Source organism: Echeneis naucrates, chromosome 22, assembly GCF_900963305.1.
Source record: "Echeneis naucrates chromosome 22, fEcheNa1.1, whole genome shotgun sequence".
NCBI lineage: Eukaryota > Metazoa > Chordata > Actinopteri > Carangiformes > Echeneidae > Echeneis > Echeneis naucrates.
Window position 1 is genome coordinate 9004065 of NC_042532.1, and position 15496 is coordinate 9019560.

At 42.7% G+C, this 15496-nt stretch overlaps 1 protein-coding gene across 2 annotated transcripts in view; it reads right to left on the reverse strand.

The window, feature by feature from the left end:
* Positions 1–510: 510 nt before the first annotated feature.
* Positions 511–15496, reverse strand: part of akt1 (v-akt murine thymoma viral oncogene homolog 1) — a 29622-nt gene continuing 14636 nt past the window's right edge. The window contains exons 3-14 of one of the 2 annotated variants that reach the window (XM_029493575.1): positions 12477–12605; positions 10883–10994; positions 10402–10525; positions 9740–9871; positions 9552–9617; positions 8883–8951; positions 8626–8751; positions 7332–7460; positions 4082–4296; positions 3887–3974; positions 3567–3669; positions 511–2537 (exon numbers count right to left, since the gene is read on the reverse strand). In XM_029493575.1, coding sequence (XP_029349435.1) covers positions 2458–2537; positions 3567–3669; positions 3887–3974; positions 4082–4296; positions 7332–7460; positions 8626–8751; positions 8883–8951; positions 9552–9617; positions 9740–9871; positions 10402–10525; positions 10883–10994; positions 12477–12605 — 1373 coding nt within the window. In that variant the 3' untranslated portion in view covers positions 511–2457. Of the gene's footprint in view, positions 2538–3566; positions 3670–3886; positions 3975–4081; positions 4297–7331; positions 7461–8625; positions 8752–8882; positions 8952–9551; positions 9618–9739; positions 9872–10398; positions 10526–10882; positions 10995–12476; positions 12606–15496 lie in introns of both variants that reach the window. The other variant, XM_029493574.1, reaches the window with a different exon arrangement.

Sequence of the window (15496 nt, forward strand, 5' to 3'; positions counted from 1 at the left end):
ATTACAGCTTGCCCAAAGACAGACTGTGAGCCCTGGCTGTCAACATCTGCTCCAGAGACTGTACCATCTGGTCAAAGGCCCAGGGGATGGATCTCTCCCCGTTTCAGACCAGCTGCAGAACCCCAGACATAGACCTGAGTACTCCTGCAGAGGCAGAGAGCATGGCCAAGACACAATGAGAGCTACTGAATGCTGGAACGTCTCACACACTTATCCGCGTTTTGTCGGGTGTGAGCCCAGCAAGCATATACTTACGTTTTTACATGCCTCAACTCATTTGTCATAACCAGGAGGGACATGAACATTAAAATAGGTGTGACAAGTTTTCATAACTCTGAACTATCTGTCCAAGTCCAGCATTTCTAGGAGAAAAGGGGGAATAAGAGGATGAACAAGATGACTGCCCTAGACAATTGTGGGAAAATACTTTTATTTGTAAAAATGCCTGCTGTTAACTACCATCATCAAGGGCAGGACTCTGTAACAAAAGATGAGTCTACAGTTTTTTGTTAAGACTTTTTATTTCATCAATTTGTAAGAGACAAGTAAAAACAGTGTACAAAGTTTATATTATTTGTTTACTAAAGCTGGTGTCCTCAGTCTCACAAATATGGGAGGGCAGGTACAAAAAAAGTTGAAATAAAAAGTATAAAATGAATTTCCCTATTTTCAGAATGTGACAGCGAGTGACGTGAGTGTGCATAGGAATAGGTAACAATCAGTTTGACAAAACGTTCGCAAATGAGTAAAATGAAAATAAATTCATAAAAACCATTACATTCAATAACGCGTGATGCACTTTTGAAAAATGATTATCAGTCATCTTAAAAATACTGAAGCTTTTTTGGAAACATCCTAGTACACTTTGTAAAAACCACAACAACAAAAAAAAAAGTTTCAATTCCCAGGAGTCTTAGTTTAGCCTCAGCCATCTGTAAAAGGGGAGAAATCACTCAAACAAGCATTTCTTGTTTTATTTGTATCCACACTTGAATTTACATTATAAAAGAAGCTAATTTAGTCCTTACCAACGACAAAGTACAAATAAGAGTCCAAATACAATCATTTTGGGGCAGCAAAGTGCATATCATTGGCACAGTAAAAGTCATTTTAGTCAACGTTGGTCTCATATAAATAACTCAGAAGCTTGTGAAGGGACAGCAGTCCCCTAAAGAAGCAAAACAAAGATGACTGTGTTTTCCCCTGAAGCCCAGTTCATTTGCAAAGTATTCCTAAGGAAGTGTATTCTGTTAAAGTGACCTCATTGAGGCTGCAGTGAATGCACTGGGTGGAAAACACCCAATACCGTACTGTACATGGAGGAAAAACCCAGAGGAGAGAAGAGTTTCTGATGGGTCAGCACTGCCTGACTGATCAGAGGGAAACCAGGAGGTGTCTGCAGCAGAACATCAAGATAGAAAGGCATCAGGAAATATAAGCACTTACTTCAGGAGCAAGAGGGGGCTGGAGGAGCTATTTATTACCATGAAAAAGAAACTGGTGGCCTGTCAGTAGCTCAGATGTGCATACAATTACAACAAGAGCCCACTGCAGGCCAGTTTCTACCATAATGATTAATCACTCTGCATTCTTTGCATGTCTGCCATTCCTCACATCAGACTGTATTGCACAATTGATTTATCAGAACTATCATGGCACAGCATGATAATACAACGGACCGACTGGTGAAAGTTTTACATCACGGTTGTAGAAAAATTTGATATATATAAAACCTCTCCAGAAGAGGGCATTTCAGTCTTAGGAAAACCAGCCATATGTTACAACATATAAGTATGCAGAAAGACTGACTTTATTTATGGCAGTACATTCACTTTTATAGCCAAAAATGCAACTGGTTTTTGAATTGTTTAGAAGTCTTATAGAGGAAAAGTTTTATCACACTCTCACACGCACGCGCACGCACACATGCGTGCACACACACACACACACACACACACACAATGTTTTTGGTCCACAGTACGCCTATTTCTATTTGAAATGGTTGGTTCATATTTATTTGTTTATGTTCAATCCAAACGGCCCTTTCCAGCATTCATTACATTGGCCTAATCTGTGCATAACATAGCTACAGCTTCCCATTCATTATGGTGTATGGATACCTGCTCAGTATACAACATAACAACCAGGAAATGCAGGGTAGTGTTTACACTCTCTGTGGTCAGTCTTCAAAGGCCACACAGAATAACAGTTATCTTTGATTTGTCTTGAATTTCTTGCTTCCTGTAAAAAAAACAAAAAAAAAAACAAAAAACAAAAACACACAAAAAAAAAAAAAAAAAAAAAACCAACTTTCAGATTGTAACTGTTAAATCCACCATCGGCATCTGCAGAAAATGCTGGAAGGACAGGACTGTGGCTCTGGTCTTTTTGGGAGTGCAGTTGGGTGGGGAGAGAGAAGGAGGGGTAGTGGGACCAAGAGGAATGTTTGAGAGGCTTTCAGGCGGTCCCACTTGCAGAGTAGGAGAACTGGGGGAAATGGGGTCTCCGCTCGCTGTCAAAGGACTCCATACTGTCATCTGAGGGCAGACAGCAAAAACCAGTTAGTGCTTCACCACTTCTCATTCCCATTGATATATCTGCATTACACCACTGTGAGCAATGTCAAATCGATGGCATGAATAGATTTGATGTGTTCAATTTTTCTGTAGACTATTTCAAAATTATTTTTCTGAAAATTACATTGTATATTGACAATATATTGGATATGACATTACATATAATGTGAATAATGATTTTAACTAAACAACCCCATCCCAGGAAAAGTAACTATTCCTTTAATTTATAGGACCAGGAAATACTGTCAGAATATGCGACTGGTTTCGTCAGCTGTATAAAATGTCAGAAAGAAACAACTACTGAAGATATCATCTGCTTGATCGTCCAATCCACACCATATATCAATTGAAAAATGTTCTTTGAAAAGAAATTTCCCCCTCAGGATATCTAAATAGTCATTATTTTTATTTAATTGTAATATCTCAATATGGCCTTTTTGTCTTAAATATGCTGAGTAATCACTGTAAACGGACTGGCTGTCATGCACAATCATTTGATGCTTTTGTGAGGCGTTGAGTTCATAGCGCAGACTCTCCAGGAGAGGGCAGGCTGCTCTCAAGGGAACTAAGTTTTGGCCAACACTGTCTTTACGCACAAATCTGTGAAAAATGATGTATCAACAAAATAAATGTTCTCAATAAATTACACCTCTCTTTTGTGACATTAACCTGACTTTTAATCTCATATTGAACTACTACGACATCATTTTAGGGGTTCTAAATAAAATTGACACTGAATTAGCATTTTTCAAACATTAGTGATACAACAAACTTTGGAAAAAATAAAATCTGCTTTCAACTTGATTGAACTGAAAGTTTAATGATCTTACAAGTTAGATGGCAGTTTATCTTCAAATTCCAGTCCTAATCAGCGTTACTGTGACATTCAAAGACATGGCTACGAAGCTGTGTGGTTTTAAACTGTAACAGTTCTGGTGTACTTTCATATTAAGTGTCATTGTGAGTGAGTGTGTCTGGTTTTGCTGCTACCTTGTCCGGGTGGTGTAATAGTGATGGTCTGTCCTGTGAACTCCTCGTCAAAATATCGTGTGTCTGTCTCCGAGGTAACTTGGGGCTTAAACGGCGGGACCAGCTGTTGGAGAGGAGACAGGACACAAACATATCAGCACATCAGCGATGCCACACAGTTTGGTAACAGTTGTTGGTCTGATGACAATCTGTATCCTGTGCTGTGGCGCATCAAGTGATGTAAGTTTATCAACCCCTTAAGAGGTGACAGCTATCTCAGTCTGGTGTCATTTCACTGACGACAATCACAGGAGAAATGTGGTGTGGGTTTAGAAACTGACCTTCTTCTCATAAACAGCTTGCCATTCAATTCCTGCGAAGAACTTGTGCTGCATGATTTCCTTGGCGTCGTCAGGGCCTCCACCTAACCTGGAAGAATACGTAAAAAAGTGAATAAGACATGATATAAGTCACTGTACAGTGGTGGTGTCCACTATCTGGTATTCACAGTGGAGGATGCCAGAGAGGCTACTCACCTCTGCATTGGGTCTTTCTTGAGAAGGCCGGAGAGCAGCGAGCGTGCTTCAGGACCAAGTGTCCGAGGGAAGCGGATGTCTTCCATAAGGATGAGCTCAAACAGCTTCTCGTGGTCCTGGTTGTAGAAAGGCAGCCTGCCGCACATCATCTCGTACATCACCACTCCCAGACCCCACCAATCCACAGCACGGCCGTAGTCGTTGTCTTCTAGCACCTACATGTTAAAGGCGGCAGGTAAAGGTTTGAGTCAATGCTGGAGTTCAGCATAGAGGGGGGGAAAACTGAGGGTGTTTTATGTAAACAGGCAAAGAAATATAGATCTATAGACCTATAAGTTTGTGTTTGGACATCACATGGTTCTGGAACAGCAGGTCTTTAGGCTGAATGCACAAACCCTAAAGCAACTGCACTGCCCCCATCACCCCACCCCCAACAAAATCACCTGCTCTCCCCAAACGGTTGGGGCTTGAGGCAGCCACAGCCAACACTGACTCACATCTCACATTAGGAGCAAGGATAGAGTTTCCCCTGGAGCCTTGCATATTTAATCACCACAGGCCCTTCCACTCATATGCAAACACAACAAGCAGGAGAGGTGTGGGTCCCTTAAATAAGCAAATGTGTGGCAACAAACACAGACTAGGGTCTCAAAAAAAAAAAAAAAGAAAAAAAGAACGAATCAATGAACACAACCAGATACAGGGAGAGAAATGATTGGCCTTAGTGTTTCCATAGGATGATTTTTTTTTTTTTGGCAAATCTTAATTAGAAAACTTCTCTAGTGATGTGTGCTTAGTAAACAGCGTAACCTGTTGCATGACTAATGTGCTGCTGAGCAGAGTTGTTCCAATGTCTCTGGGGACATGTACTGGATTCTACCTCACCAGGCGGATGTTGAAGGTGAAATCAAGACAAGGAGAACAGTCTGTTCTCTTAAACCTCCAGCAGAGAGATGCTAAGCAATCCAGGCCTATGAATACAAGGTTAGGTAAAAAGAAAGAAACACTAATACAATTAAATACGGCACTTCAGTGGGCTGAGAATGACGGTCTTACAAAACAGATGGACGAATGTGTCCGTAAAAGGTACAAAACCACCATGTGTGTCGCGCATGTGTCTGTGGGCACTCAGCCTGGCGCTGCGGTGAGTGGTGAGCATCAAGGAGGAGGACTGGGAGGGCAAGGGGGAGTAACGTGAAGCCGGCGTGGGGCTAGGATTACTGGGCCGTCTCTATTTCCAGCGCTGCTGTCGTGTGATTCACACCGTGCGACAGCTGGGCCCGCAGCTGCCCCATATATGTAGAAGAGCGCCACAGCTGTGAAGCTGCCAGGAGCACAGGAGCCAAGCTCATCCCTCATATACGTAACCAGGACTGCCTGCCTGCTTGGGCCCCAGCCCCAAACTAATACTGTTACATTGCCCCAAAGGAGCACAGATGGGAGGAGGGGGGGTAGGATAAAAGCAACACTTGCTGCTGCTCTCGGGAGCCCTGCTCTCTATACTGAACTTTTTTGCTCACAAAGTTCTGTGCTGACAGCTATTAATCTTGCAAGCTTATGAATCCAGATCACTTTCAGGGGCTTGATCAAACCTGTTTGTATTTCTCTTTGTACACAAATCTGAAAAACCCTATTCCCTCAGCCAATAATGGGTTTTCTTCTTGTAACTGCTTAATAAAAGTGACAAAGTGAATTTGTCTTACTCCTTACTCCTGAGACAAGCTGGTCCAGGCTTTTGCAGATTGGGCCTCTCCTCCCTCTCCCTCCCCCCTCTCTCCACCCGCGCTCTGGGTGGAATATTCCCAGACGTTACAGCATTCCTGTGCAGCACACACAACAAGGTCATTGTTTACTGCAGAACAACCTGTAACACTGCCTGGCCCGCACTCCATAGAGAAGCTCGCCAGCGACCTTGTTGCTATGGTAACGCCCCCTGATGTCTCCCTCTGCTCTCTGCAGCCGAGGCTGGAGGTATCGTAGACTGAGCTTCTCTGTGGAGGAGTGGAGTGGGCTAGAAGAGCTTGGGGTGGACAGGTGGAGCGCTGAGGCTTTTTTTTTTTTTTTAAGAAAAAGTCAGGGAATTTTTCCCCCCAAGTTTGTCCAAGATGTGCAATGTGAAGATGTAAATATCCAGCCCCCTTGCCTTCAAGACCTGGTGCTGATGTACAGCTATGCAGATAGGCCAGCAGGTCAGGTGATGCATCTTGGGCAGCGGTGGGGGCTGTGGCTACCCTGGTGCCACACAACAGCTGTAGCCAATGTGGTCCAATGTTTTTTTCCTGAGGGGTGAAAGCTCGCGATTCCTGACTCACTGTCAGCCAATCACCCCTCCTTCTCCCTCAACCAGAAAAATTCCAAATGGAGGCTAAAAACAACGATACAGCAACTGTGACAACATGGACACCCTTCTCCCGGAAGACATTTTTATGGCAACAGGCAAGGGTCCTCGCGCAAACACTCACACACTTACAGACACACACCACCAATACTCACAATGATATATCAAGTTACACAGCCCGCCACAACACTTGTCATACCTGCACGCAACAGGGAGTAGCCACACCCCTCCCCTTACAGCAAACATGACTGCAGGCTGCTCTGTCCCGGGCACACAGCACACTCATTAGCTTGACTTCAGCCGGAGATTAGAAAGGCATTTTGGGACAGCTGCCCTTTCTCCTACACGCTTCACTGAGGTCCAACAACACATGCTGCATTTTTGGTTGGAATCTTCATCAAGTCACGCATGATGGATCTTACATCCATTATCAGGCACCACCCTATTCTTTTTCTATATGTGTCCAATCAAATCTATTTACATATGGGTTTCTGTTCCCTTTTAATCAGCACCACTTCAGCCAAAAACAAAAACCAAAAGACAAAACTCCCAGGCACATACATATACCATATATTTATAGTTGAAAAACCGTATGCCTTCTATAAAGACTCACTGAATGGGTTAAGGAGTAAATAGAAAGTGATGTGAATCATGTTATCAGTCGCAAGATATGAATCCAGTTGAGCATCTATGGGATATTTTGGACCAATGTGTTAAATACTGCTCAACACCAGCATCAAAACAAATGGCAGTCGAGTTCCAGTGATTCAATTCTAGATGTTCTGATGACGCATGGTGCCCTGTTGGTTTTTGTTTGTCACTGATCTGTGCATGCCTACAGGAAGTTGACTTGGATGGAGAAGAGGAACATGGCTTTATTTCAGAGAGAGAAGTAAACACTTTTGTGATCACCTCAGGTGCCAAATACTCTGGTGTCCCACAGAAAGTTTTCATGGTGGCACCATCTTTGATCCCCTCCTTACACAGGCCGAAGTCTGTGATCTTTATGTGTCCATCTTTGTCCAGCATGAGGTTTTCCAGCTGAAGAAAACAGGGAAAAGAAAGATATAAAACAAATGAAACAACAACATGAAAAAAGTTATCAAATACTGGCATTAATGACAACATTTTGGTAGGTAAAATTTCTAACATTAGTTAACTTTCCAGAAAATTTTAGAAATGTATTGAAAGACATAATTTTTTTCTTCATTTGGCCTTTCTGGAGAAGGTGATGCAAGAGCCATTAGATCTATTAGATATATCTAATCACTTTCCACTCACATTTGCATTAACCCATTAAGTTGTGAAAACACCTGGGGACCAAAATACAGGCGAAGTAACCTAACAGCCTAAAGGTTGTGTATCGTGCAGTGTCATGACTTGAGTCCTTTTAATATCAGCTTGACCTCCCTCCCTTCCTCTTCGTCTTTCTCTCTCTGTTAAAGTCACCTGGCAGCTGTAGCTCACACGTGGCCAGCAGCGCCTAGCCAGAGTCAGCACATCCTCCAATCCTGCTACTCTGGCATTTTCAGGAGAACCCTAGCAGGCTGGGAGCCTGCCTCATAAACCCAAGGGACAGAGGGAGGGAAGGAGCGACGGAGAGAGGGAGTACTGTGCTGACCTGGCTAGTATAGTTTTAATCAGCTAGAAGTAGTAGGCCTACAGATGCCACTGCAACACTGATAACCCGCGTCACCCCTCCAAAAACCAAACACTATCCATCTCTGATCTCTGGGTATCAGAGATTTATATTGAAAATGAAGCAGCTGACACCTTTCACCTTTTTTTTCTGTTCTAGGATGATGGACATCCTCTCCTTGTTGACTCAGTGTTGTGCTACCAGCCTAAAACATGATGTCATTCATCCACGGTGCAAGTGCAAAAATATCACCCGCTGAGAACACTGTATGGTGAGCTATAAAGGGAGGCAGTGGCGATTTGTTCAAAGAGGACTGGTGGTTATTTCTGTCTAACTGCAGTACGTGTACGGACCAAGCCTCACTCCAGCTGCAGTGAGGTCTGGAGACCGATCTTGGTGAGGTAGATCAATAAGCGTTGGCCACTGCCACTGGGTGGAGGAAAAACTATTTATATCTTGCCAGGGGAGAAATGAAGGGAAGTGGGCTAGTGAGAGAGGAAGACAGACAAGAGGAACGAGGCTGACGGCAGGGATGTGAGGCAGTCAGGACATCTTCCTTCCTCCTACCTTTAGATCTCTATAGACCACGTTTCTTTCAGCATGAAGGTAGTCCAGCGCTGACACTATCTCTGCCCCATAGAACCGAGCCCGTTCCTCTGAGAATACACGGTCCCTTGAGAGGTGGAAGAAAAGCTGAAGAGACAGGGGAGATTGACAATAAGGAAGCGAATGAAAAGAGGATAAATAAGAACACTGTTCCAGCTAAAGAGCATTGCGTCACAATTCACAGACTTGCAGATTTAATACTGGTTAAAACGGTTTACCTCTCCACCATTCGCATACTCCATGACAAAGCACAGGCGGTCATGTGTCTGAAAGGAGTATTTCAGTCCCTGCAAAAAACAAACAAACAAAAAAAACAAAAAACAAAAAACAAATGCTCAAAGCAGAACTTTGTGATATTTGCAACTGAGCCAAGAGGAAGCTGCAATTTTAACAACTGTTTGTAACATTGAAAAACACATTTTAATATTTGACATTGAGCTACAGTTTTGTGACAATGTAAAGAAAAGAGAATTAGGAGAATGTCACAAGTGTATCTCATGGGCTGAGACTTTTCAACAACTTCTGTATCCCTAGTTGATTGCACGGAGCACATCACATAATGTATTGTCTCCACCCACCACTTAGACCTTTGAGGTTTTTCAATGCAGCCCACCACTTACAGAGAAAAGGTTAACAAATTGAAAGAAACTAAACATAACAACCAATCAAAAAAACAAACAAACAAACAAACAAAAATGTCCAGTGTGGCTAGAAAAAGGCCTAGCTGAACGGCTGTCTTTGTAAGGACAGCTCTCCACAACATTCCTTGTGAAAATGGTGCTTTTTTTCCTGAATGGAAGCTACTGGGTTGGAGTGAAGAGGGTCCAGAGGATTTCTGTGAGCTAAAATAATGAGATTTGGTTTAGGTATATGGATGGGCTCCTTACTGTCAAGAACGGATGCTTTGAATTCTGGAGTACTCTGTTCTCTGTGAGTGTGTGCGCCACTTCATCCTGGAAACAAAAGAAAAAAGGGACACAAAGGGTGTTTGCGAAGCTCTTACAATGGCTATACAACTACTTAGCCATTATCAGTCATAGCCCCACTGACATTTCCCTCATGGGCATCCACTCACTTTTGCTACGATCACCTCCTTCTTCAGGATCTTCATGGCATAGTAGCGTCCTGTGGCCTTCTCCTTTACCAGGATAACTTTGCCAAAAGTGCCTTTTCCCAGGAGTTTGAGGTATTCAAAGTCGTGCATAGTCTGGAAGGCCAGAGGAAGTAAAGTGGCATCTGGTTACAAACAGAAGCATTAACAAACTCGTGCTCTAACTAGCCAGGACATATAACCCCAATGACAACAACGCAGAAGCATTTAAGGCACTATTTCATCCACTATACAATTTCCATCCCTCTAGTGGTTTGGCCTATATGTGGTTGTGCCTCAGTTAACCTCTGACCCAAGTCCTAAGGAGAATGTTGAAAATGGTTGTGTGAGGGACATCCAATCTGGTGGCCTTGGAGCTTTATGTTATGGCCCATGTGGGGGTTGGTAGACCTGCTGGACATGCTATCTGGTGCTAAGCCACCCAGGGCTGATGTCGGGAAAGTAAAAAGTAGCTTGGTTGGCACAGAGCGGGAAGCAAATACACATAATGTAAAGGTAGGGTTGAAATGAAGAGCAACGATCAACTTGGAAGACATGGTTGTAAGAATAAGAATAAAAATGGATGAGGTTAAGGTCTGTGTGTAGAGAGAGGAGACACATAGCAAAGTCAGAGTGGTCCATACCACTTTGTGTCTGGGTTTGGTAAGGTAGACCTCCATGTCCATGGGGTCCGGAGAAGAGTCCATCATCTCCTCCTCTTGTTTCTGCAGGCCTTCAGCCACTGTCTGGATGGCTTTAGTCCACTCTTCCCTAAAGGAGGCACAGGCAGCAGAAAGTTTACATCAGCCCATTTACCATCATGCAAGCCCAGCAGCCCAATCACGTAATTGTCTTCTTATCAACAGGAAGGCAATTTCAAGTGTGAGTTCTGCCAATAGCCACTGGACCCTGTGTGAATGCATAACAATGATTAAATGTGCATGTTTGTATGTGTGTGTGTGTGTGTGTGTGTTTGTGTGTGATTCAACATGTTAGAAAAACAAGAGATGCTTTTAAATTACTAAACTGCTTTCTAGTAACAAAGCCAAATTTTCAGCATGTGAATTGTGTATGTGAAATGTGTATTTTACTGCTCTCTGAACTGAAAGGTGTGTGTTCCTCGCTTGCCTCTCCTCGGGGGTCTCCACGTGGAAGGTTCGCTCGATGACAGTGGTCCACTGCAGGCAGCGGATGATAAATGTGTTGGGCTTGGGTCGTTCCGTCTTCATCAGCTGGCACTCTGACCACAGCCGTGGAGGGAGGAGAGGTGGTGGGGAGATGGAGAGAAAGGCCAGTGTGTAGGGGAGCAGAGGGGAGAGACAGGCCCACAGTTATAGCCATTTATCTTTATTGCCACCCTAACAGACACTGTTGGCCAATTTGGAAAAGAACAGGTGCACTTTGGTAGAGGAAAACAACTGTGATCCTTAACTTGTCATCCCCTTTAAAAAAAAAAAAAAACACTGCTGAAATTTGAAATTTGTGTCATGTTGAATTAAAATCACAATTCCTTGTAAACTATATCTAAAGAAATAAGTCAGTTCTGCTTGCATTTTTAATGATTTAAATTTAGTTTCATCCAAATATAATGCATAAACTGACAAGGCAAAGTTATAACAACAATACTCATTACAAATGGTTTATTTATTGCTATTTTGGATTTATTATTTCAAAAATCTTTTACTTCATTTCCTTTCATCCTCAATCTTTTCTCAGCAAATAATTGTCTGGTAAGCAGTTTGCAAAACAATTACTCACAACAGTCTAATAACTGAATTTAGAAAGCAGAGATTTCCATCTGCACCTCCTTCACATTAACATCTGTTCCCAAATGAAACATGTCAGCAAATATGTCAGAACGTGACACAAAATGGCCTCTGTCTGATAGATGGAGGACAGAAAAAGTGGACCACCACTGAGATCCAACATGGCTCCATCATGGTGAATATGTAATCCAGCTGCAGCGGCTCCGTCAGCCAGCGACACACCATGTGTCCTCTGCTGTGGGGTCGCAGTGGTGACAAAAAACCCAACGCCATGGCTGATTGAGACAGAGCCTCAGAGCGGAGCGCAGATAAATACTTGAAATCAGGCGGCTAATAACCACAATAACTCAAGAGTGTCGGCGAGGAAACGTTTTGTTAAACAAACAGTATGCTGTCTAATTGCTGTGTTCAGTCATCTGCACAGCTTATCACAGCAACTTTCTCTGATGTGAAGATGGAGTGGGCTGGGCTACTAGGGGCATTTTTTTTCCCCATGTTGTTATTTTCTGCCCCAGTATTAAAACAGAAAGTTTAGAGAAGAGCAGCATTCAGTGTATTACAATCCGAAGCCAAATGTCTTGTGTGCCCCCATTCAGTGATATAATTTGTTCTCAGAGTGGTGTTCCTATTGATAGAAACTCGACATTACTAACATTTCTGCTCATCATCTTTCAAAGTAAAGATAAGAGATGCTTGGTCAGGCTATATAAGAGGAACCACTGTTGTTCCTTTGTCTCATAGTCACTTGGTGTGACTGCTTGATCTTAACAATTACTTTTCAGGGTGGGGAAAGAGGAGAAATGCATACATACAACAACAAAAAAACCCCCAAATGAACACATTTGTTAAAACATTGCAAGTGAAAACAGGAAGGCAGCAAACAAAATAAAAGTAAAACAAGCTGCCAAGAAACAGAGGGGAAAAAATGTGGTGGTTTCTCTGAAGCAGATACTCACGTGCTACAGAGAAGTTATTTAAGGGGGTTTCCAGCTGGTCAACATCTTGTGGTCGCTCTTTGTAACCAATGAATGTACCATCACTCTTCAGGAGAAAATACCTCGGCCTCCAGGTCTTGATGTATTCTCCTGATATGAGAAAGAGACCGAAAGGGACAGTTGAGCTATAAGAAACAAATTGAAGCAACCTGTGTCAAAGTAATGAGAGTTTCTTAGAAACTTCACACGCTTTTACATTTTCAAAATACCAGTGCTACTGGTGGTAATTCAACTACTTCTCTTACATGGTGGTTTCATGATTAATCACTAAGCAGTATAGTCTTTCCTCCATTTGAATTCCCAGTGCAACCAATTTCCTGCAATATAATTATTATGCTGTTCAGTGGTGCTCCCTGAAATGACCATCTTGTCACAGTCTTTCTTTTAGTGTTAGGTCAGCTGCAGGACAAATTGTGGTTTTAGTAGGAGTCAGGACCCCGTCCCCTGGCCCGTCTGTCCCCTTCCCAGTGGTCACTGGCAAAGTAGACTCTCTGGGATCATGATATCTGTCTGAAACCCCCCCATTAACTATTTGTGTATTTATTTAATATTTTGTGCATTTAGCATTGTATTTCTTATGAGAGTAACGAACTCTTGACAAAATTTTTGAAAAGTCGCTGCAGCAGAACAAGAGGCATCCTGCTGCCACAATGCTATCTGCCTGCCGAGAGGTGAATTTAAGATTAGCCTGGTAATGGCTAATGTGGTCTCGAGCTGCTTGTCTGTAAGCAAGAAGGGAGTAACAAAGGCCTGGTAAATTTTTAAACTTGTTATCTTCTCCAACCAATGCGAACTCTAGTGACGCCACTTGAGGACATTTATCAGACTTCAAAGTTCCCCTTAGTGCTATAAAAGGCTTTATACAACTTTTTCCCCACGCATACAATAGTACTCCCTCAGACCTGAAGTTCTTCCTTAAAATAAATGTAGTTTATTGTTTTATCAACCTCCTATCAATCTTCCTGTAACACCAGCATCATATTTGCCAAAACCTCAATTTCATTTTCCTATAAAACTTTCCACAATTCCCAATTTCTCTGCAACACCCATAACTTCATGCCATGCATGTCCACCCCATTCTTTTAGACACACTAGCATCACACAAATGAATCTCTCGTAGGGCAAACAAAACTCAATTTATTCCGGTGATGCTTCAGGAAATGTCGCGCCAGATGTTGTGCAGACGGAGAAAAAAATAGCTTACATACCATAACAAGGCAGTGGCACACAGTGGAGTGGGACTTGAATATTTATACAGGAAAAGTGTAATTTATTTTTAATCATGGCGCTGCATATTAACCCCATGCAGAGCTGTAGCAAGCTGTCCTTAATTGCCCCATTTCCTCTAACACAGAAGTATGGTGTGTGTGTGTGTGTGTGTGTGTGTGTGTGTGGTGTGTGTGGGGGGGGAGTCGAGGAGGTAGGAGATCTGTCAATATGAGCTTCTGTTATCCTCTTTCAAGCGCACACTCCTGACTGATGAAACTGATAACAGATCTGTTTGAGACAGTGCCAACCAAACAGCAGCTAGTAATGTCTTCTTTGTTTAGTTTATGATCTAATACAATACTTAAGGGATGTCAAGATTTTGTCACTTTTAAAAATTTGTCACTTGTGACACATCAAATTATGAACTTCCTCTTCCTGTGTCTTCTCCATTACATATTTTTTTCACAAGTGATGACATGAGCATTGAACTCTAATAGGACATCCTCCATATGGCTTTTCTAGAGATGGGTAGAGATCAAAGACGAGGGAAAGGAAAAGTACACTTGAGAAAAGCTCAGTTATTTGGGCAAAATGGAGCAGGTTGAGGCCTTAAAAAAAAAAAAAAACAAGGCTCCACGTACATCCTGTTCCTGCAGAGCATCAAGCCATTAAACCAAAAGCAAATGCCCAAGTGTAGAAACACCTGATTTACTGTGACTGGCAATGTGCTGGCACCAATCACCACACCAGAGGAAACATCTGCCTGAGAGCACAACATAGTTTAGTCTTCAATCCACAACAGATGTCCAATATGTTTCTACATTTTTCATCAGGGCACAAGAGGAGATTTTTCATTTAATTTTCTGCAGAGTAAGTGTTTTCACACCACACATCGCTCATTTAGAAATTAGCTCGTCAGATTGCCTCCATTCAAAATGCGCCTGTACAGGATCTGCTGTCCGTCCTAAGTGTAATACAGACCGGCAGGAATCTGTCTGCTCGTTTTCCTTTATGCTGGATTCAACGGATCACAAATGTGATTGTGATGAGTAGTTTGTCTTTTTTAAACTAGAAGCCTCACTAATCAAGTTCTACATCCATCACCAACACCGTCCTGTGTAGTCCGGTCTCCAGAGAATGCAGGGTACCACAGCAAAAATGGTGCTTGAAGATATATTTGGAATAAAACTAATAATCAAAGCACAAAGAAGTTCCAATTGAGGGTGAATGTCATCCAGTGGTTACAAAGCTGGAATTAAACAACACAAAGATAAGTTGCCTAAATCTCTCACACTGGGGCCATAAAGTCTCCCGTGCCTTGCACACTGAGCCATGTTTTCCTCAGCTGGGCCCCAGCTGGTGCCTCACTCTGTGGTCAGGTTTTGGCTGACCCATATCCCCCTGCTATAGTCCATGCCAGCCCACATTGAGGACAGTATGTGCACAACGCGGAGACAGCATAATGAGCCCCCTACCTGATACCATGACACCAGACCATGCCCATACTAAATGCTCATTTCACCAATGGAGACTGAACTTTGAGTTAAGGAGTTTTGGCTTGGCAGAAGGAATGCAGCAAATCACTTCCAGGCTGAGATAAAAACCTTATGTAGATTATAGCAGCTCCTGAAGTCCAAAGACAGGTGTTTATGTGTACACATGCATGTATGTGCTTGTGTGTGAGTGCATTTGTGTGCAGACACTGCCTGTGGTGGGCACTGAAAGGTGTTTGTGTGTAACAGATTAAATCAACATCTAGTTTGGAAAGCTTT